This window comes from Bison bison, unplaced genomic scaffold (assembly GCF_000754665.1).
Source record: "Bison bison bison isolate TAMUID 2011002044 unplaced genomic scaffold, Bison_UMD1.0 scf7180017864136, whole genome shotgun sequence".
NCBI lineage: Eukaryota > Metazoa > Chordata > Mammalia > Artiodactyla > Bovidae > Bison > Bison bison.
Window position 1 is genome coordinate 3304310 of NW_011494708.1, and position 23850 is coordinate 3328159.

The 23850-nt window shown below is 46.6% G+C and overlaps 1 protein-coding gene across 2 annotated transcripts in view; it reads left to right on the forward strand.

The window, feature by feature from the left end:
- Positions 1 to 23850, forward strand: part of SLC34A2 (solute carrier family 34 (type II sodium/phosphate cotransporter), member 2) — a 25658-nt gene that overhangs the window by 543 nt on the left and 1265 nt on the right. For both annotated transcript variants that reach the window (XM_010839924.1, XM_010839923.1), the window contains 11 exons: positions 10651 to 10765; positions 10869 to 11003; positions 11939 to 12067; positions 13503 to 13646; positions 14797 to 14908; positions 17111 to 17306; positions 18414 to 18509; positions 18921 to 19041; positions 20223 to 20390; positions 21955 to 22071; positions 22168 to 22292. In XM_010839924.1, coding sequence (XP_010838226.1) covers positions 10654 to 10765; positions 10869 to 11003; positions 11939 to 12067; positions 13503 to 13646; positions 14797 to 14908; positions 17111 to 17306; positions 18414 to 18509; positions 18921 to 19041; positions 20223 to 20390; positions 21955 to 22071; positions 22168 to 22292 — 1455 coding nt within the window. In that variant the 5' untranslated portion in view covers positions 10651 to 10653. The remainder of the gene's footprint in view (positions 1 to 10650; positions 10766 to 10868; positions 11004 to 11938; positions 12068 to 13502; positions 13647 to 14796; positions 14909 to 17110; positions 17307 to 18413; positions 18510 to 18920; positions 19042 to 20222; positions 20391 to 21954; positions 22072 to 22167; positions 22293 to 23850) is intronic.

Sequence of the window (23850 nt, forward strand, 5' to 3'; positions counted from 1 at the left end):
CCTTCCCAAGAAGGGAAACAAAACGGTCTGTCTTTTCTGCTGTCTTTACTGCGAAAATTCCAGGTCTGGGTGGCTGTCCAGTGATGCAGTGCCTCCTGCAGTGTGACTTCCACATGCTGCTGTTTAGTCTGCAGGGTTATTTATCCAAAATGACTGCAAGACACAGCCCTGGTCTGCTAGTCCCATCAGTGCAGGCAGCATCAGCAAAGGGCCCAGCCTTCCACTGTCTTGGGAGAATGGAGCCCCCAGTTTTCCAGTGTTTTTGGAGATAGAGGTACTGGGGTGGGGGGCTAGGGAGATGTGGGCAAGGTGCAGTTGTGTTGGGGAGATCAAACATCTCTAGATCAGGAAGAGGGAGGCATGTGGAGTGGAGTGAATTCAGTCTTAAGATTCTCTGGGTAGCTGGCACTGAGGTTGAGTGTCTCTCCTATTCCCTTAGTGAAGAGGCAGCTTTCTCAAACTTGATTTCATGGAGGCAGCTTGTGGATTTCATCACTTAGAATCCTCTCTTCCTCCCTATTTGGGTTCATCATGAGATCTGGGTTAACTCTGCTTGCTCCAGCCCTGTTGGACTTTTTCTTCTCCACACCACTCTCCTCCTGGGCTGGAACCCTCTAATCTGTTCCTCGTTGGGTATTCTTAAAAAAAGTTGTACCTCATGGCAGTGACCATTGTTTCAGATTGTTGAGCATGTTTGAATCTCTAGCCTCTGCCAGCCAGTTAGCTGATAATGATCTCTATTTTTGTAACTTTGGGAACTGGTGGCCAGAAGTGCATGCTTTGTAAAGGCTCAATGTTAAACTGCCACCACCAAAATCACCCTAAGTCAACTCAACTATTTCATTAAAACAAGTTCCCGGTTTTGGGAAGATGGACGGTTTTGGGAGGATGGACGTCTGGTGTATTGCTGTTAGACACTAAGTGGGCATATGTACTGCTTGAATTCACTTTAATGAAGACAATAGCTTCTCAGGATCAGTGATTTGGAATAAACTTAATTCTTAGCCACCTTCCACCCCGCCTTTGTCCTGCCCTCCCCCCAGCTCCACCCTGGGAACAGAAAGGCAGTATCAGCAGGGAGTAATCAGGACATCCTAGTGGAATTAATTCTAGTGAATTTAAAGGTGCAAAAGTGTGTGGAAAGAAGGTGGCAAAAAGATGACAATGCATTTTAAGATGTTTATCTTTTATAAATTAGCTCTTTTAACGCCCCCCCATACAATGCAAAAATAATATGGTTATAAGTTAATTATAGGATTTATTTTAAAATAAATGCAAATTGGAAGTGCAGATGAGGGCAAGTGTGGTTTGGTTAAAAGGGTCTTAGTTTAAAGTGATAGTGTAAAAGTCTTTTAAAAATCCTATTAGTTCATACCTTCAAAAGTCTAAAAGCCATTCATCGAGGTAAAACTGAGCTGCTTTGTCTCTCCCACCTTCCTCCACCATTCTGTCCTCCAGGAATTATTTTTGCGATGTTTAGTGGAAGTTGAAGGAAAGTAACCACCATTCTCGGGAATTTTTGAATTCTTGGTCATTCTTTCAAAGTATGAGAAAATGTACCTCAAGCATATTGAGACCACGGGAGTCAAAATACTCAAGTTTGAATTGTCTCTACAGGCTTGGTGTGACTTAAAGTGATTATTTCTTTGAGCCTCAGTTTCCTTTCCTGTAGAATGGGGGATAGTATTGATAATAAGGTCAAAAGTGTTAGTCACTCAGTTGTGTCTGACTCTTTGCTATCCCATGGACTATAGCCCACCAGGCTCCTCTGTCCATTAAATTCTCCAGGCAAGAATACTGGAGTGGGTTGCCATTTCTTTTCCAGGGGATCTTCCTGACCCAGGGATCAAGCCTGGGTCTCCTACATTGCAGGCAGATTCTTTACTGTCTGAGCCACCTCAAGCAAATTGACAGGAATGCATCAAGTGCTTGTGAGACTAAACAGATTAATTTGTTAAGAGGGCTTACTGCAGGGCCTGGCACAAACTCTCTGGAAGTATTTGGCTGGCAGACACTGTCCGCCATGCTGGGGATTGGGGTCATCCCCCGTGTGCTTGTGGAGGTTACAGCCTGGTGGGAAAACGCCTGTGTGTCTCGGTCTCTCAGCAGGACGATGCCCCTTGCCTCCTTCCTCCTCTCCCCACTTCTTCAGATGGCCTTGAGCTACTGCTGTTCTGAGCGGAGGTGGCCCCAGAACAGGTCCTGGTTGGCGAGGCTCAAACAATGCCAAGCATAGGAGTTGGGTGACTGCCAGGTGCCTTACATTTCCCCACTGCCCAGGTCTGAGAAGGGCTGAGCAGGTTTTTTGTGTGTGTGTTTTTTTTTCCCCTTGGCCCTCAAGAGTTCCTCTTGGCATCATATACACATGTGGATGCAGGAAGTTGAGCCAAAAGGGTTATCAATACAGCCAGCTCAATTGTAGGGAGGAGCCCAGGGTTGGGGCAAGGGAGCAGATGTGTGGTCGGAGTCACTAATCTTGTGCCTGGGCAATAAAAAACGTTTTTCTGGGTATTAGCACCAAATTGCCAAAAGGGATGAATTAATCCTTCTCTGATTCTGGCAGGTAGTAGGAGAGCACAGCCTTGGGGGAAGGTGGGGAGAGGGAACAGCTGAATCAGAGGGAGGGGGATGGGAGAAAGCCTTTGGAGGGGACCACAAGCTCTAAGGGCCCCTCTGACTGCCAAAGCACTTCCCAGGGGAATCGGGCACTAGTGTCTGCCACACCCCCGGGAGCAGTGGCCTCAGATTCAGTCTACATCTTCTGTCAGGCACTTCAGTGCCTACTGTCCTGCTTAGCTGAGCCTCCTAAAATTTAGACATACGCCAAATCCAGGCCCTTAGTATGCCTGAGCCTTTGTGGGGAGTCAGCAGCCAGCCCTTGGAGTATCTTGACTGACATTTCCAGCTGTCTGAATGACTAGGTAAGACTGACCCCTGCAGAGATGTCAGTCAGCTAGCTATCCCAGACTCCTTCAGAGCCCCACTAGGCCTGGGCCCGAGGTAGGTGCCTTACTGCTCTGATGGGGCCTGGAGGATATCTAACTCCTTCCTCCACCTTGACACTTGGTGGGGTTCTGTGGAAAGGCCATCTAGCTTTGGAACCAGCAGTCCTGGCTTCAAATCAGACTCTATCCTTGGGCTTCCCAGGTGGCGCTAGTGGTAAAGTACCTGCCTGCCAAGGCAGGAGACATAATGCAGGTTTGATCCCTGGGTCAGGAAGATCCTCTGGAGGAGGGCATGGCAACCCACTCTACTGTTCATGCCTGGAGAATCCCAAGGACAGAAGAGCCTGGCGTGCTACAGTCCACAGGGTCGCAAAGGGTTGGACACGACTGAAGCAACTTAGCATGATCCTTGGGTAACTGTGAGACTTTCTCAATTTCTCTGTGCCTGTTTCTTTGTAAACTGGAAAGAAGACCTCCTTATCCTAAGATTTAATGAGGTCACAAATCATATAGAACACTCCCGCATCACAAAACAAACATTAGATCCTTTTTTCTTACGTCCTTTGAATTCAGTGGCCACACAAATAGTCACTCAGCTGTGCACGGAGATGAAGAACTTATGGGCTGGGGCAAAGTGGAGTTGAGTCTATTTGTTGTTTGTGATGCAGATCATTTCACAAAGTGCTGAGTCTTTACTCTGCCAGGCACGCTGTTTGGGCCCTCAACTACATTCATTAATCAGTTAGTCTAATAACAGCTATTTAGGGAGGGAGACACATTGTCCCTAATTTTCGAAAAGATGAAACTGAGGCTCAGTCCCTACCGCATGGTTCTCTTTCCGGGTGGTGTGCCAGGCACTATGATAGCAGCAGACTGAACAGCTCTCTAGTCTCAGGGCTAACCATGGTGTGTTTGTTCCAAGTCCCCCTTTACTTGGAATCTGCAGGGTCAGCCTGCTCAAGCGCTGAGGCTTTGGTGACTGGGAAGGCCGTGGATGTAGGGACTCTGCAGCCACACTGCCAAGTGCAATGGTTGGGTACCTGGTGACCTGCATTTCCCCACTTTCCAGGTGCCAAGAAGAACATCTTGAGCTGTGGGGTGGGGAGGGCAGGAGGGGCTGTTCAGCAGCTTCAGAATGCTCTGGGCTGGGTCAGATGACTCCTGGCTGCCTGTCCCTCCGGGGGCAGTGCTTCAGTATGTGGACCTGCGCATTCTCTTCTTTCCTGCAAGTGACTAGCAGCGTGAACACCCAGTGAGTGATGGTGGAGTAGATGAATGTACCGGACAGTGAAGTACAGCGGTTCCCAGGTGTCTGCCGGGTTTGGTTCCAGGACTTACCACAGATCTTGAGATCTGCAGAGTCTCGTGTATAAAATAGTGTAATTGTATATAGCCAATGCGATCCTCCCATATACTTTAAATCATCTCTAGATAGATTTTTATAATACCTAACAGTGTAAATGCTATGTTAATAGTTGTAAATACAATGTAAATGCTATGGAAATAGCTGCCTGTGTGCTGCAAATTCAGCTTTTGCTTTTTGAAACGTCCTGGAATAATTTTTTCCCCTGAATGTTTTCCATCCGTGGTTGGTTGAAACTTCAGAAGCCGAAGACAAGGAGGACTACTGAACTGGATGTAGGAAAATGATTGCTTCATCAGGAATGTGTCTGGAAAGGGGATTTGGGTGTGGGACAGATGTCTGAACTTAGAGTAGGGGAAGCAAGATTTCTAGGAAGGAAGAGGAGAGACTTCCATTAGAATGTTGCCTTTGCTTCTTGGTGATGCTGATTAATAGGAAAAGAGGACCCAGAGAGGAATGAAGCCAACACAGGCCTCACGAAGAGGAAGTATTCAAGGCACTCTAGTTTGTTGAATCCCTTGCGGCCATGTGCTACTCTCCCTTCTGTCCAGTTCAGTGGAAATGAGTGTCTGCCCATTCCATTGCTTTTATTATTGTGAATTACTTGTATTTCGAACCATGGAAAGTGTCTGGTTCTGAATTTGCTAGATACCTTGTACATCCCTTAAAAGAAAATGATTCTGACTAGTCAGAAATCCAGTCACTGGGAATAGTTTAAATAATACCTTACTGCTGATGAGAATTTCCCAAGCTGGGCTGCTATGACATCCAGATTGTAGCTTCTTGAGACAGCTGCTCCATCCAACAGATCTTGGCCAAACGGGCTTGCATATGGTGATGAGGAGCAAGCACTCATAAGATTCAGGCATGATTTGTTTCCTAGTCATGATCAGTGTGGATCTAGGGTGTTCCTTCAGTAAACCCTGGATGTTGACGTCTCCATTCACAGATGTACAGTACCTACTATGTGTGGTCTGCTGAGCTCTGGGAGAAAACGTGTAACAGGGTTCCAGCTCTCCAAAGCTTAAATTCCAGTTGGGAAGGCAGTGTAAATGTGCATAAGAGAAGAACAGCTCTAGGGTGAATTCAGATTATAAGAGAAGGAGAGGTGATAGAATTACCAAATTTTCCCTTCAAAATGCCCCTATATACATTTTGCATTCTATACTATAATATGCCCATGCTTGTTTTAGCATGATCATTGATAATCACACAAGTTTACAATATGTGGGCACCATTCTGGGGGCTTTTTAACTATCACACACTTGATCATCACATTAATCCTTCATAGGGTTAATCAAATATACATCATTTAGCAGTAATAATGTAAGTCATTTAACATTCCCTTGCCTGTTTATGTGTAAAAGTAGTGCTCTGTGAAGATATGTCTATGTCCCAACCAAGGATATGTTTGATCAGGGACCACCCTCCCTAACAGGTAGAGCTGTGTTTAAAAACTGGCTCCATCACTCACCTACTAGGTGACTTTGAGCAAGTTGCTTGGATGTCTTGGAATCACAGATTTGTCCCATTTGCAAATGACAATGTTCATGATGAAATGTGAACCTTGGCTCAGTGGTAAAGAATCCGCCTGCAAAGCAGGTGACCCAGTCAATCCCTGGATCAGGAAAATCCCCTGGAGGAGGGCATTGGCAACCCGTTCTGGTATTCTTGCCTGGAGAATCCCATGGACAGAGGAGACTGGCGGGCTACAATCCATAGGATCGCACAGAGTCAGACATGACTGAAGCAAGTGAGCACAGCACAACGTTCATGACGCCTTTTTTGCCTAAAGATTTGAGTGACATATGTGTCAAGCACCAGCATAGCACCTGGCACCTCTTTGTCACTCTTTAAAATGGGAGTTGTTATTATCAGAAATCAAGTAAAGATATCACAGTGGTGTGTGATGGAGTGCCAGATGAGTCACATGGGTAGGACACACGCTTAGAGAAGGGCAAGACTAGAGAGGCCTAGGGAACTCAGGCAGAGAAGGGAGAGAGAGGGCTTGGGTTGAGCCTAAAGAGGTGGAGAGAAAGATAGGGGGAGGGTCTTCTGTTTGGCAGGGGGATGCCTGGGCAGAAGCAGAGGAGAGGGTTCAGGGTCCCAGTTTTAGGCTGGTGTGACCAAGGCCAGGGATCATTTGGAGAGCAGCAAGCCATAAAGAGATGAGTGCACACGATCACAGCTGTGTGTTGGGAAAGAAGCTGTAGAGAGAGGCTGGGGCCCAAATCAGCTCAACAGGCTGCTGTGTTCCTCTAGGCAGGAGATATAGAGGCTCAGCATGAGGAGGTGGCCCCAAGGAACCAGACACCAGGAACCAAGTTGCTCCCAGGTAAAATGCACCGTCCTGGTGCTGGCTGGATTTGGGAGCTGTCAGAGATGACTTGGAGATTCTCGGCTGATGATGGCAGGAGTCACATAAACAGCAAAGTTCCACGAAGGGGAACTTTGGGAATGATGGGGAAATGAGTTGGATTTAAGTTAAGGTGATGTCTAAGTGCTGACACACGTAAATGGTCCATGAACAGTGGAGATAGGTGGTTCGGATGCAGGCTACGTGCTTTTGTGCAGATATATGGGGTGGGAGATGCTTGGAGACTGTGGGAGACTCACTTCCTCCCTGGAATCTTTTTTTTTTTTTTTTTCATTTATTTTTGGCTATGTGGGGTCTCTGTTGCTTCATGGGCTTTTCTCTAGTTGCGGCGAGCTGGTGTTACTCTCTGGCTGTGGTGTGCAGGCTTCTCATTGCAGTGGCTTCTCTTTGTGGAGCATGGGTTCTAGGTGCCCAGACTTCAGTAGTTGTGGGTCCCAGGCTCTAGAGCACAGGCTCAATTGTTGTGGTGCATGGGCTTAACTGCTCCACAGCAAATGGGGTTTTCCCAGATTGGGGATCGAACCTGCATCTCCTGCATTAGCAAGCAAATTCTTTACCACTGAGCCACCAGAGAAGGCCCCCTCCCTGGATTCTGTGTGCAGTAAGTGGGATGCTGACTTCCACTACAGCGTGGAAGCATCTTTTCCATTTGTCTAGATTTGGGCTTTTAATCAGATAGATATCACTTCTGATGCTATTAATGCATGACTCACTCCTTCCAGGAGAGTTCCAGGTCATATAGTCATTGAGAGGCAAGCAAGTGGACTCTAGAGTCAGAGAAACTCTCAAATCATGCCTGTGACCTTGGGCCAAGTGACTTCATCTGTCTGGGTGCTTTGGTTTTCTCATCTGTAAAATGGGAACAACACAAACCCCTTGCAGAGCTGATAAGAGGAGTTAAGAGGATCAATTTATTGAACAGATTACTGTACAGAAATTAACTCATTGAAGCTGCCTAGTAACCCAGTGGTTTATAAACATAAACCACATTCCTATGTATGGGAAACAGAGGCACAGGGCAGTCGAGTGACTTGCCCAAAGTCGCAGTGTATCTGGGACAGAGCTGGGGTTTGGTTCTAAACCTCTGTGCTGTATAATACCTAGCCTAGAGCCAGCCCTGTATTTTCTTTTTAACCTCAGAGCCATTTCAAACCCACATTTCAGATGTGGCAGCCTTGAGCTGAGGTTGAAGTTCTCCCAGATCAGCCTTGGTCTCTCCTCCCCAGCCACCCAGCTTCACCCCACTTCCCCTGCCCAGGTCCAGCCTTGTAGCTGCCTCTCAGCATACCCCAGAAGGTGCCCCATCAGCAGGCCTGGAGAGAAGTGGGCTTTGCCCCACCTAGGGTGGTCAGCTGTACTGCAGGAGACTGGATGGAAACTCACCTGGGTTCAAGGCTCTGCCATGTAGGACCTTAGGCAAGTCATAGGTCTCCGTGTACCTGAGTTTTTCTTTTTCTTTTTTTTAATTGGGTATAATTGCTTTTGGGGCTTCTCTGATGGCTTAGTAGTAAAGAATCTGCCTGCCAATGTAAGAGATTCAGGAGATATGAGTTCGATCCCTGGGTTGAGAAGATCTCCTGGAGGAGGAAATGGCAGCTGACTCCAGTGTTCTTGCCTGGAAAATTCCATCGACAGAGGAGCCTTGAAGGCTACAATCCATGGGGTCACAAGGAGTCAGACACGACTGAGCAGAAATGCACATGCGATTGTTTCACCATGTTGTGTTAGTTTCTGCTGTACAACAAGTGAATCAACTATTTGTACACATATGTCCCCTCCGTCTTGGACCTCCTTCCCCACCCCATCCCACCTCTCTAGGTCACCACAGAGCACTGAGCTGAGCTCCCTGTGCTATAAAGCAGGTTTTTCATCTTGGGATGCCATATGATGGCAGAATAATAACAACACTTCTCCGAATGGGCAGTGGTGAGGTTGAGCACAGCTATTGGCTCTTGCTGGCTAGGCAGGTCCCAGCATCCTGTTCAGAAAGCACACGAAGCCTGGGTGCTTATGAAGCTGAAATGAGAGACCTGGTCTGTGCCTTCGTGGAAGCCAGTGACTGTAGGATGTTGGCTTTGATCACAGGAGTATGTGCCATGCTCTACAGTCACACAGGGAAAGTTCCTTGGGCCAAACAAATGCATGAAATCCTCTCATGATGGGAATTCACAGAATCAGCTTCTTTTAACTCCTGGCTTTATCAGTATGAGTGACAGGAACCATACAAGTGCTCCTGAATCACCTAACTTCTGTGAGTTTGGGGATGGGGCTGCATCTCTTGAAGAAAATAAAGATCGCAGACAATCCTGCCACCCCTTGTGTACCCCATGGAACATTTCAGGGTCCTTATCGCGATCATGCTGTAAATAGAAGACATAAATATGCCTTCTATTCACAATTTATCTAGAACATTTTCCTGAGGTTGTATTTACTTTGTTTTGCTCGTTCTTTATAATGGCATGCTCTTTGCTGCGTGCATGTCCCATAGTTAATACAATAGTTTCCCGGTTTTTATTTTTGACCCTGTAAATAAGAGTGCATTTTGGTTTGCATCACATTCATCCATCAGTCAATGTTTACTGGGCCTCGTCAACGTCCCAGGCAGAGCTGTAGACCTTGAGGATGCAGTTATGAGCAAAACAAAGGCCCCTTTTTTGGTAGAGCTTCCATTCTGACAGGCAGGAATGATTTCCACTGAAGAAAAATGGGAAAGGAAACAGACCCAGGTTCTGGGATACCCTCTCCAAAGAGGTGATCAGAGCAAGGCAGTACTTTTGATTTTCTGAGGAAAAAAAAAAAAAACTGTCCCTAGATTTTAATTCCTACAGGTGAAATTACTGGGTCAGAGATGTATGAAATATGTATGGGGTTTAGACATTTGCCAACTTCTTTCCAGAACTTTGGCAGTGCTCTTTTCACTGGATCGTCTCCAGAATGGTACATTATACTTAAATTTTTATTTTTTGCTAATTTGATAGTTGAAACTTACCTCACTGTTTTGCATATCTTGGGTCATTAATGAGGCCGAACTCTTACTTTGTAATAAGTGTTTGAGCCACTTGTACTTCCTCTTCTGTGAATTGTTTATTCCAGTCCTTTGGGTTGCATTGTCTGACGTGTGTCAGGACAAGAACTGCAAGTAGAGGATGTCCTGGTACGTAGGGAGTCAGGTTTCCTCTCCACGGAGCTGAGAAAGGCTTTGTTGAGAAAATGGGTTGTGAGGAAGGCTCTATCAGAGGATGGGAAGAATGTGGTTCCGACAAAGGGTTGTTAAAGGCAGCATAGCCTAGTAATCATTGCTACTATTTACCAGGCACTTTCTGGACACAACCATTAATCTCATAACCCTACAAAGCAGGAAGCATTGTCCCCATTTTATAGATGGCTCAGAGGCCTAAAGGGACTCTCCTAAACATACGCCCATTGATAAGTGGCACCGGTGGGCTTTGAACCAGGTCTAATATATCATGCTTCTCATAGAGGACCCAGCGGCAGGTAAAGCAGGTAGAGTGTATATGAGCATTAACACAGACCACAAGTCCATTAGGTGAGGTCTGTTGCAGATCTGCAGGTTGAGCTTGTCCTTTCATGAGAAGCAGATGGGAAGTCCATTGGATGATCACGAGGGCTTAGTGGTACCACAAGTTGATGAAGATGAATGGGTTTGTGTTCCCTTTCTGACTAAAGGAGAGAGTCATGACAGACCAAGACAGACAGAGCAACCAAAGGAGGCTCGGCTGGTGTACAGATTTGAGGCTAGGATGGAAACATAGAAAACAGTGGTTTGGTTTAGTGACAGCCTGGGTGAGTGAGGGAGGGAGGCCTCCAGAGGCATGAAATACGGTGCTTAAGGGTCTACACTTAGGACTTATAAGCATGAGTCTTTGCAACCACTGTCTCTTCTTGTGGAAACTAAGTGGGCTTCCTTTCAGCGGCTGCTTCTTTAAGCTGTTTTTCTATCACAGACCATGGCTCCTTGGCCTGAGTTGGAAAATAGCCAGCCTACCTCAGAGAAATACACTGTAAAGGCCGATGGTGAGCAGTCTGCCAAGCCTGAGAAAGCTAAGGAGACTGAAAAAGGTAAGTGCCCCACCTCCAGCCCTGGGCTGGCCCCCTTGGGAAGGCCCCAGGAGACCCAGGCCTGGTTCCTCATTCCTCACGGCCTCTCTGCTTGTTTGGGCAGATGACACCGGCACCGCTATCACCAAGATAGAACTTGTGCCGTCTCATTCCACTGCGACACTGATTGAGGAGCCCACCGAAGTGGAAGACCCCTGGGACCTGCCCGAGCTTAAGGACACGGGGCTCAAGTGGTCAGGTAAATGAGGGCAGCTGAGGCAGGTCTTTACACTGTCACCTTGGTGTCATCGTTTCCCTTCGATTGTTCAAGCAAAGGTCCTGGCTTTAAGAGTCAAGCCTCCTGTGATGACTGGGGGATCTTTCATCCTTTCGTTCATTCATTCAACAAATGAACCAAGGTTATAACCAGACCAGACCCTGTGCAGCTCCACTGTGTGCCGAACCAGGTCCCAGGCACTGCCCAGTGCCGCAGATGCAGCAGGAAATAGACGAGGCCCCATCTCTGAGACCCTGGTGGGCTGGGGAAGAGGGGTCCCCAGACCTCAACGTGGGCATCAGAGAGAGATTATAGAAGGCAGTCTACATAGACAAAACAGCAGGAATGCAAGCAGATGCCGCACTTCTGGTCCAGGCAGTAAGGTCAGTCTGCAGGTCAGGTAGAAGGGGAGGAGAGCTGGGAGGGAGGACGTGAGAACCACTTTAAAAGTGAGTGGAGAAAGCGACAGCCCAGGATGTAGCCTTCCAGGACATACGAGGGCCCAGACCCTCCCCAGATGGAGGCTGTGATTGCTACCTTGCAGCCACTTTGTTGAAAATATTCTGTGTGGTTCTGAAGGTGCTTAGAAAAGCCTTTATCTCTGACCTCGCACTTAGCAGGGGCAAGTGCTCTTAAGTGGCTCATCAGTGACACTTGCTCTTGCCTGTGTGTGCCCCAGACCTCACCAACCCCCTCCTCCCAAGAGCCCAATCCTTTAGACATTTCACCACAGGTTTCAACTGAATAGACTCCAGTGGTAATTACTTTGAAAACTACAGCCAGCCATGAATGCATCCCATTGCTAGGTCTTGCTAGATTTAAGACTATAGCTGCCTGGCTAGGAGGGGAGTTGGGGGAGTTCTGAGCTCATCATCAAACTTCTCAGTGTTTCAGCCATGCCTTTTCCCCTCTTCCAGAGAGAGACACCAAAGGGAAGATTCTCTGCGTCTTCCAAGGGATTGGGAAATTTATTTTACTTCTGGTGTTTCTCTACTTCTTCGTGTGCTCCTTGGATGTCCTGAGCAGTGCCTTCCAGCTGGTTGGAGGTATGGATGGAAGAGGTCAAAGGTCTGGGGTGGGGGTGGTGTTTTCGGTGAATTTATTTCAGAAAGTCACAACTCAGCAAGCCCCATGCAGTTGCAGTCTACCCGAGTGTTCTAGAAATGGAAGTTACCTGAGATCATCTGAAGTCATTCCCCCATTTTATAGAAGAGAAAACCAATACCCATGAGAGGGTTCTGATAGGCTGGCTGAAGTGGCTTAGGCCAGGCCAGAGCCAATGCCAAGGGCAAGCTGTCAGCTCCTCGTGTTTGTCTGTGATCCCCGGACAGGAAGCTGTTTGACCTAAAGGTTTACGTGAGGGTTTCTGGCTGTCTTGGGGCCTCCCCACTGGAGAGGACTATTGACTAAGAGTGTTCTTAGGCTAAAGCAACTACTAAAAATCAAAATTGGTCCTTTGCTGGAGAAGGACAGGGGTCCCTTGTTGGGGGATCTGCTTTCACTGCAGTTGCCTAAACACATCCCAGGACTGAGCATGGAAATGAGGGGTGAGGGGACCCAGAAGTGAAATTACTGTATGCTTGGTCACCTGCCTGTCCCCAGTGGGCAACTGTAGTAAGAGCCAGCCCTTTAAGTGCCTACTGACGTAGGGGCATTGTCTTAAACATTACCTCCCAAAGTCTTTCCTACCTACAGAGGAATGGGCCAAGGCTCTAGAAGGTTGTCACCCAGTACACCCAGCACTGAGTTTCACAGCCCGTAATTGGCATAGTGGGATTCAAACTGAGATCTGGTGACATGGAAGGGTTTCTGTATCCCTTGGTTCTGTTCTTGAGAACTCATCTTTGTGGTCTAGCAGAACTGTGGGAGTTTGAGGGGCAGACTGACTTGCTGAATGCCACTCTGGTCTGCCTCTATCCCACACAGCATCAGCAAGGGGCCTTGCTGTCTCTCAGACAAGGCATTCCACTCCCCACTCTCAGTCTTCTTTTAAACATTAATTGGGGGGATGGATTGATGGTCTCAGAGCACACTCTCAAGTGATGCTCCTAGTGTTCGGTTATGGGCTGGGGCTAGGGGCTTGAATCGAAGGGGTTGGATAGAGAAGAATGAGAAGATCTACATGGATAAATCTTGTAAGTTGGGAATACATCCCTGACCAGAACAAGGCCATCAGGAGATGCACTGGCATTCATCAAACGAAGTACAGAGCTGAGGCCAGATTCACGATCATAGAGGACTAGAGGAGGGCTTGCTGATGAAAGTGGTTGAAGTAGATAGGAAGGTGCAGGGTGAAGGGACAAGAGGAACAGGGGTGGGTGAGATTAGAGCAGCACTGGGGAGAAGCCTGAAGAAGCAAGATGCCTGAGATACCACCAGCAAGTCTGCTGGCTGGCACCTACAGCCACTGGCCAGTAACTTGAGGCTGGTCACTCAGCGCCCACCTAACATCCATCATATGGTTATGGGTTTGTTTTTCAGGAAAGGTAGCTGGGAAATTCTTCAACAACAACTCTATCATGTCTAATCCCTTGGCGGGGATGGTGATTGGGGTGCTGGTGACTGTCCTGGTGCAGAGTTCCAGCACCTCCACGTCCATCGTCGTCAGCATGGTGGCCTCCTCACGTGAGTCCAGGCACCTGTGAGCCCAGATACATTTCAGGCATTTCCCTGTTCAGCTGGGGAGGCTGGGATTTACTCTGAATATGTCCAGGCTTGTTGCCATTACCTTCCTAACTTGTCCAATTATGATGTGCTCTGCTTAGATTGTGGGCAGCCTCCTGTTTCCCTTCCCAGGGCTGAGCCCCAGTGCTTGAAGACTCAGTTCCGAATTCTCTTGAACTGTGTTGTCTAGTCTAATAGCCACTAGCTACATGTGGCTGTTTCATTTAACCTTAAATTCAGCTGCTCAGTGGCAAGGTGCATTTCAAGGGATCACATGTGGTTAATGGCTGTCATATTGAACCACATAAATTTAGAACGTGTCCATCATTGCTCTCAGGGCTTCATGTAATCACATCACGTGTTGGCCTTGAGGCATCTGAGCTTGGGGACCTGACGTTACAAACTTGAACCTACTCAACGTTTGCCTTGGCTATGTTGAGACAGACCCTCTGAGGGGAGCCAGTTTGAACTGATTAATTTTCAACCCAAACCAGTATTTTTATCTAAAATTTAGTAGAACAACTTTTCAAGGACCAAATTAGAAGAATATTCTTTACTTCTGCAAAGTATTTTTATATTTTTATAACTTATATTTTTTATACTTCTTAATACTTTTATAACATATACTTTTATATGTACTTTTATACTTTTATACATTAGAATGTATGGCAATGTATTAATTTTGTGAGAAAAAGATATTGCCATAAACTTTCCATAATAAATACATAAGTCCTTATACATTGTTTCCTGGTCTCCTTTATGCTACCCTGCCATCTGGAATGGGGGGACAGAGGGATTTAGAATGGAACTTTTAAACTTTTAAACTGAAACTTTTAAACAGGAGGGTTTTGTGGAGTCTCTAAATTCCCTGCAATTAAGTGCTGAACTTTTTTATTTCCTTCTTTGGCATACGTGCCTATTTCTATAGTGAGATGCCCAAGTTTTGTTCAGATTCACAGTGGGGTGCAGACCCTAAAGAAATTAAGACCTGGTGCTTTAGGGGATTACCAGCCTGCATGAGGTCAGTTTGCCTTGGGCCACATCAGGAACACGGCCAAGATGCCTTCCTCAACTTTACTAACTTGCTAACTTACTCTTTTCCACCCTCCAGTGCTGCCCGTGCATGCTGCCATCCCCATTATCATGGGAGCCAACATTGGGACTTCAATTACCAACACCATCGTGGCGCTCATGCAGGCAGGAGATCGGAAAGAGTTCAGAAGGTAGGAGGCTTGGAGTCAGCCTTGGCCACCACCAGGCCCATATGGCGGTTGGCCAAGTTTTCCTAACTGTCGTTGACAAGAGAGCATGTTTGTTATCCCTGGACCTCTTAGAAGTAGCTACAATGAAGTAGGGCTGGAGGCTGGGATCACATACTTATCAGTTGGTAACTCAGCTCCCTGACTTGCAGAGCTTGGATAACAGAATCTATCAACCTCCATGTTGCCTAAAGAAATTAACACATTCATATAGATAAATACTTAGCAAGGTGCCTGGCACCTAGTCAGGGCTGCCTGAATACAAGTGTTAGCCAGAAGCTTGACCTGTGGCATAGTTAAAACAAGGCCAGGTAGAATAGCATTTACTATCTCACTTGGAAATAATTATAACTTCCTAAAGCTTCCATTAAACACAATTCCCAGCCTCTCTTCTGACTGGTTATGGGTTTTTCCGGAACTTGTTACAATAGTGAAATAGTCCCCATCCAACAAAGCCAAAAACACCAATTTGAAAAGGTACAGTGCACCCCCAGTGATCATAGCAGCATTATTTAGAATTGCCAGGATATGGAAGCAACCTAAATGTCCATCAACAGACGAATGAAAGACGTGATCCATCTACACACACACACACACACACACATACACATACAATGGAATACTACTACTCAGCCACAAAAAAGAACAGATTTTTGTCATTTGAAGCAATATGGATGAACTTGGAGGGCATTATGCTAAGTGAAATAAGTCATACAGGGAAAGACAAAAATTGCATGATATCACTGATATGTATAATCTAAAAAATACAACAAACTAATGAATAAAACAAGAAAGAAGCAGACTCACAGATATGAGAACAAACTAGTGGTTACCATTCGAGAGACGAAAGGGGGATGAGCAAGATAGGAGTAGGGAAATAAGAGGTACAAACTATTAGGTATAAAATACGCTGTAGGACATAGAGCCAATATTTTCTAATAACTATAAATGGAATAAAACCTTTTAAAATTGTGAGTCACTGTATTGAACACCTGCGGCTTATATAATATTGTACACCAGCTATACTGCAACTGTCACATCAGAAAGGTGACATTAAACAGGCTGGTGGGGGTGGTCAGTAAACACCATCCCTCGTCCGCGGTGCACTGGCGGGCACGGGATGTCCTCAGCCGTTCAGTTTCTGTCAACCATAGCTGAACTCCTGGTCCATGATAAAATGTTCTGAGGTCTAAATTATAATACGTATCACCCAGGGTGTTTGCTAATTTGATCTTAAGAAACTGAGTAGACTTTTCTATGCACTATTTTATTAAATATAGAAGCACAAAGAGGTTAAGTAACTTCGCTGAGGGGCATAGCTGGGACTCAATCCAGGTTTTCTTATTAGAAATTCTGGGTTTCTTTCACTGTTACACTAATTTTTACCTCTGGATATATAAAGATGAAAGTGCATACACATAGAATATAATTGATCTAGCTCACCCCCTTCTGAGATATTTAAATAGATTGCTTTCAGTAACATCCTTGGAGATGTGTATTATTCTTTTCTGGTCATTTTTTCCCTGGATAGATTCCTGAAACAACAACAACAACTATATCAAACACCTATAAAGCTTTTTTAACAGTTTTCCAAACTACAAAGAAATATTTGTAACACTTTGAGTCAGCAGTGTATGAAAATGTCTTAAATCACCCTCTCCAGGAAGCATAAGTAAAAATTTGTACTTGCAAACAAATAGCAAATTTCTAAAGGAAGATTGTGTTCAGTATGCATGATTCAGAAGTAGTCTTGATGACGTTTTTTCAAACAGCCCCTTGCTGAATTAATAATTGCAGCCAAAATAACCTCTATTGATAGTTCCCTTTCCCCCACACAGAGCAAACTGTCTACTGTCTAATCTGGTGGGAAATGTTCTGTCAGGCAGTAGGAGATGAGATTCCTGGACCCAGTACTGCTGCAGTGATCTTCAGTTCCTCTGTTTGCTGGTCCTCAATTTCTTCATCTGATGATTGGTGGTGGGGCAGGGGGAGGGTAGTATTAATACCACTCACTTTGGGGGTTGCTATAAGAAGAAAAGTGAGATTGTATACCTATATGCATATAGGTAGGTGACACCTGGCAGATAATACAAGTGATGACCTGCCTAGATGGTACCCAGCCACTTGATGACCGGTCTGACTCGGGGTGGGGTTCTCCTCCTGCAGGGCCTTTGCGGGGGCCACCGTCCATGACTTCTTCAACTGGCTCTCCGTGCTGGTGCTCTTGCCTCTGGAGGCCGCCACCGGTTACCTGGAGCGCCTGACCAACTTAGTAGTGGAGAGCTTCCACTTCAAGAATGGAGAGGAAGCCCCAGAACTTCTGAAAGTTATCACAGATCCCTTCACAAAGCTCATTATCCAGGTAACCTGGCTTCCTGCAGAGAGGTAAATGGGATGGAAGAGATGGATAAGGGTCTGTAATTACTGCCCTTTAGCTGCCTCTGAAAAAAACCAAGGGAGGCAGAACTTCAGGAACACCAGATGGGATGGAGTTCTTGTTGTTCAGTTGCTCAGTCGTGTCAGACTTTTTGTGACCCCATGGACTGCAGCACACCAGGCTCCCCTGTCCTTCACTATCTCCTGGAGTTTGCTCAAATTCATGTTTGTTGAGTTGGTGATATTATCTAACTATCTCATCCTCTGCCATCCCCTTCTCTGGGAGTGAAGTGAAGTGATAGCTCAGTCTTGTCTGACTCTTTGCAACCCTGTGGACTGTAGCCCACTAGGCTCCTCCGTCCATGGGATTCTCCAGGCAAGAATACTGGAGTGGGTTGCCATTTCCTTCTCCAGGGGATCTTCCCAACCCAGGGATCGAATCCAGGTCTCCCACATTGCAGGCAGATGGTTTAACCTCTGAGCCACCAGGGAAGCTGAGTAATTGTCATTTATTATCTCCGTGACTTCAGCACACGTGTATCATCTTTATTAGTGTGGGAGTGGTGGGTGGTAGTGAGTGCTTCTTGAGACTCAAGAACTCTCCATTGGACACTTCGTTCCTACCTCTGACCTTGGCACCCCTGGGCTCACTGATTAAAGTCACATCCTACTCACAGCCAGAGAGGAAGAGTTTACTGCCTTTCCTCCCATCTTATCCCTCTGCTCACTACAGTCTGTCCATATTGTTGAAATAAATGAAAGAAGGCTTTGTAGATGTTGTCTTGGGGAGAAGGGGCCAGCTTGGACCCTGCTCATTCACTTTTACCTTCATTTTTTTCCCTCTTATTTGATTATCCAATGAATATTCTACTGCACGCTTCCTAGATACAGGTCCGTTGTTCATACCAGTCCTTCATTTATTGAGCACCGACATCGAGGTGCTATGCTCTGCCCTGAGAGTGCAGATAGGGTGAGTCCCAGCTCACCGATGCAATCTGGTTCATGTCCTCAAAGCCCCTGTTAACAGCTTAACATCTGTCCCACATCGGTTTTGACAATGGGCTGACTCTGTTCTGTCTATTGCTTTCCTCAGCTGGATAAAAGTATTCTCAACCAAATTGCAATGAATGATGAGTCGGTCCAAAACAAAAGTATGATCAAGATTTGGTGCAAAACTTTTACCAATGTGGTAAGTTTCTAAGAATATTGCTGGCTGGGTTAGCTCTTTTGTCTGTACTGGATAAAGCAAAATCTTGCCTTCAGATTGGGCATATAAAAGGTTGGGAGAAAGAAAAATCGAGGATTCCTGAAAAGTCAAAACTAGCCAATGAGAATCCTTAAGTCGTTGATTTCTAGATGGACAAACATGCTGTAGGACAGACAGGACCAGCCCACATCATGGACATGTTATTCCTGGCTAATTATGTTCATGTCTCCTGGCTTATCTCTGGCTGCCACCTTGCTTCCATTTATAGACGGACTTGTGAAAGCAGTGCCCCACACCTATGGAGTTTCCCGTGATGCCCCGAATTTCCCTCCATTCCCCACCAGAAGTGAGGGTTGTAGACAATGCATAGTATTTCTCATGTTTGCCACCCAGACTGAGAGAAATGTCACCGTCCCCTCGCCTGAGAACTGCACCTCCCCTTCTCTCTGTTGGACGGATGGTTTGTACACCTGGACCATCAAGAACGTGACCTACAAGGAGAACATTGCCAAGTGTGAGTGGAACTCACAGAGCATCAGCCATTGCGACAGGCTGTCTGGGGTGATGATGGTTATTTCCTATCTGTGTGGAGCCCCAGTAAATGAAGGAAAGAAGGGCAGTGAGATTCACTGAACACCAATCCTACATGGGACAATGAGCTGTGAGCTTTCACGTCAGAAGAAACTAAGGCTTGGGGACAGGGGGGCAGGCTCAAGGTCCCCCTGTAAGGGGAAGAGCTAGGACCTGAAACTCAGTTCTTCTGGCCATTCCAGACCAACTCAGAACTCATCAACAGATTCCAGAGCACTCCCTCCACGGGCTTTGGTATCTCTTTGGCAGTAACTGTAGGGAGATGACAGCCTGATTTGAAGGTTAGGGGGCATATACAGAACAGATACCACCGCCCTTGAGTCAGGAGTCCCTATTGTACAGTAGGCCCCATTTGAGGCACTGGGGCTATAGCACTGAACAAAGCAGTGAGCTTACTACTCCAGTTGGAGTACTGATGCTCCAATTCTTTAAGAAGCTATACTGTTGCCTCTGGATTCTTTTATGGCCCTGATGCCAGTTCTTCTAATTATTTATTCCTTATGTGCCCATTTGCATATCTCTGCCTCTCCTCCTCTCCAGGCATCCCCACATTAATTCTGAGCCGCATACCTTACTACTCCAGTTGTGGTTTACCTCACAGAATCATGTGAATGTATCACCTCTTGTATTGTAGCTGTTGTACATCCATTAAAATAACCATGTTTTTTCTGGAATCATCACGGAGACACACAGGGATTTTAAAAAAGAAAAAAACACAAGCAGTTTTATAATTAACAATTGCTCCCACTCTGACTTGCCCTTCCTGCCCCAACTTGGCTCCTTGAATACTTGTAGGTATCCTCATTATCATGAGTAAAACACGGAATGGGATTTAGAGGCAGAAGAATGGAGTTGGAGGCCTGCCCCTGGATTTTACTACATCTTCACCCTCATGAGATCCCATTGGCCTAAACATAACTTCAGGGTTATACTTAGCTGCAAGGGAGGCTTGAAAGAGTGGTCTTTATTCTGGGCTGCCCTGCATCAAGCTGACAACCAAGATTCTGTTACTTTGAGACAGAAGGATGTTGGGGAATAAATAACAATCTGTGGCCTCCAGGGGCTCCATGCCCTCCTAACAAGGGCTGTCTATGGTCTTTCCAGGCCAGCACATCTTCGTGAATTTCAACCTCTCAGATGCTATTGTTGGCACCATCCTGCTGATCACCTCCCTGCTGATCCTCTGTACCTGCCTGATCCTAATTGTCAAGCTCCTGGGCTCTGTGCTCAGGGGGCAGGTGGCTGCTGTCATCAAGAAGACAATCAACACTGGTAAGCTTGCTGCCTCTCATTCTGGACCTTTTAGGGGTGGCATCACTGTGCCCCTCCCCCATAGGGAAGCTCCTGTTGATTCTCTTCTAGCAACAGCTTCTACATGGAGTTTCTGTCTTGGCTCTGAGAAGCTGTGAAAGTTACAATGCCACTTGCCTTCGAAATCCTCCTTAGTGTTTTGAGTGGAGCCTGGGGAGCACTTGTTTGCAAGGTCTTGAGAAAGAGCCAGCTTAGGTTCAAATTGCTGTGAGTTAGACCTTCCTTCCTACCAGGTTCCCTGTTTGCCCAGGACTTTACTGAGTCTGTCAGGATCCCTTAGGTAATAAAGGGTTGCAGAAGTCCACTGCGACCCTTATTTCCCTTCAGCTCTTGGGAAGAAAATGTGGTTCTGGATAAATACATCAGCATTTTGAAACAGCCAGGGAGACTCTATTGCTGAGAATGGCATCCTGGCCAATGAAAACACACCCCATGAACTCTGCCTGTGAAATGGGGCTGAGGATGTCTACCTCCCGAGGTTGTCATGAGGGTGAGCTGAGCGACTCTTCTCTGGGTGCTTGCTGGCTATGCGGGGCATGGTCCTGGACTGGTGGTGCCAAGAACAGGGTCTCTGGGGCTTCCAAGCTGCTTCACATACTCAGTGCTCTTTTAAGTGGAAACAAAAGTGGAGGGTATGAAGCACTGGGAGACCAAGACAGGAGGAAAGCTAGAGCCTGAATGCTCAGAGTGCTTTGTTGGTATTTGGGTGGCATCTTAGTGTGGCTCAGAGGGTAAAGTGTCCGCCTGCAATGCGGAGACCTGGGTTTGATCCCTGGGTTGGGAAGATCCCCTGGAGAAGGAAATGGCAACCCACTCCAGTACTCTTTCCTGGAGAATCACACGGACAGAGGAGCCTGGTAGGCTAAAGTCCATGGGGTCACAAAGAGTCGGACACAACTGAGCAACTTCACTTAGTCCAACCACTGTAACAAATTCTCATAGATTGGATGGTTTAAACAACAGCAATTTATTTCACACTGTCTTGGAGACTGGGAGGTCCAAGGTCAGGGCGCCAGCACAGTTGGGTTCTGGTGAGGACCCACTTCCTGGTTTATAGATGGCTGCCTTTTCACCAAAACCTCACGTGGACAAGCTCTCCCTTCTATAAGGGCACTAATCCACTCTTGAGGACTCCAACCTCATGACCTAGTCATCTCTCAAAGGCCTCACCTCCTAATACAATTACATTAGGGGTTAGGGTTTCAACACTTGGATTTGGGGTGGGGGAAATGACACAAACATTCCATGCATAACAGATGGGTTCAGCATTCAGAACTCCAGTGAATATGTGTTTTTGTCTTGGCAACACATCCTTGCTTCCACCGTTTGAATATGCAAGGTGAAAGAATGCTAAAAAATCCAATTTGCAGCTTCAGACTTCTGTGTGGGTGTGCAGAGGAGTTTACACAACCCAAACCTCTGGCCCAGTTGTGCTGCCTGGATCCTAGGGAGATGCCAGCTGGGCCTCTCAATCCATGCCTCTTCCAGAAGGATTGTGATGCATCTCTTATCCTCTGTCTTCCAGATTTCCCTTACCCCTTTAGCTGGGTGACTGGCTACCTGGCCATCCTTGTGGGGGCAGGCATGACCTTCATCGTTCAGAGCAGCTCTGTGTTCACGTCTGCTATGACCCCACTGATCGGTGAGTTTCTAGCCTGGGTCTCCCTCTGTCTTCTGTTACCATCTCCTGCCATGCCCTGGGGCTGATGCCACGGGCTTTGTATTTTCATCCCCCCAGGTATCGGTGTGATATCCATTCAAAGAGCATATCCACTAACGCTAGGTGCCAACATTGGCACCACCACCACCGCCATCTTGGCCGCCTTAGCCAGCCCAGGCAGTACTTTGAAAAGCTCACTCCAGGTAAGGAAATGCTTCATGGGACAGGGGCTCTGGGAGGGATCCAAACCTACCCATGGTCTTGTAAGCACATGGTTTCTAAACAAGAAGCCAAGTTAAGCTTTTCTCTGTTATGTCCAAAACCGTGATGTGGAGATGCCTCAGGGAGACAGATTTGAGAACAACCAAAGGCCACTCCCTAGAGTGGTGGAACAACCACTCCCTAGAGTGGTAGTCAGACTCCCATCACCAGAGGTTGTTTAAACAAAGGTGAGGTGGCTGTTTTGCTGGAGGAGGAAAGGGTATTCCAGAAACATAGATACCACTTTCTGTCTCCTTGCCCTCGTCTTGGACAATGGGAGGTCACTTGTGTCCTAAGCCTGGCATTGAGAAGAATCAGGGGTATCTGCCTTGCCTGGATCAGCTAGGTGACCTTGGGCAAGATGACCTTTGATGTCTGAATCACTGTCCCCCGTTTACACACCCAGTGCCCTTGGACAGGTGACCTAACCTTTGAGCATCAATTCCCTCATCTGAAGAACAGGAACCATAATCTCTAGCTCAGTGGGATTATTTTAAAGATCTGATGAGGCTCTGTCTAAAGCCATGCTGTCGATAGAAGTATAGAATGAGTATAGAATATGTGAATCACTCATGAAATCTGAAACTTTTAGTACTGCAGTTTTAAAAGTCAAAAAGGAACAGGGAGATTAATTTTAATAATGTGTTTGATTGAACCATTATCATTTCAATGTGTAATTGATATTTAAAGTGATGAGATTTTATATTTCTTTATAAAAAATTAATTAACCCATTTATTAATTTGCTTTTGGCTGCACTGGGTCTTGTTACTGCACATGGGCTTTACCTCGTTGCAGTGAGTGGGAGCTATCGTTGTTGCCTTGAGTGGGCTTCTCATTGTCGTAGCTTCCCTTGTTGTGGAGCGCAGCCTCAGGAATTGTTGTGCACAGGCTTGCTTAGTCACTCCATAGCATGTGGAATCTTCCTGGACCAGGGATCGAAACCGTGTCCGCTGCATTGGCCGGTGGACTCTTAACCACTGGACTACCAGCAAAGTCATTTACAATTGTTTTGGGCTAAGTCTTGGAAATCCAGCAGGAATTTTACACTTATGCCACATCTCAGTGGATAGTGACTAATGCATCGGATAGGGCTGGTCCAAAGCCCCTAACATCATGCTCCGTGCCTGGTGGGAACATATCAGTTCAGTTTAGTTCAGTCGCTCAGTCATGTCTGACTCTTTGCGACCCCATGAATCGCAGCAGGCCAGGCCTCCCTGTCCATCACCAACTCCCAGAGTTCACTCAGACTCACGTCCATCGAGTCAGTGATGCCACCCAGCCATCTCGTCTTCGGTTGTCCCCTTCTCCTCCTGCCCCCAATCCCTCCCAGCATCAGAGTCCAACAAGAAAGTACAAAGTGTGTGGCCTCTGGGGCCAGGCTATCTGGGTTTGAATCCCATCTCCCATCTGTGTGACTTGAGGATAATAGCTTAACCTCATAGTGCCTCAATTTCTCGAAGTTCATTGTTAGATTTTGCCTAATGGAAACTTCAGACCCT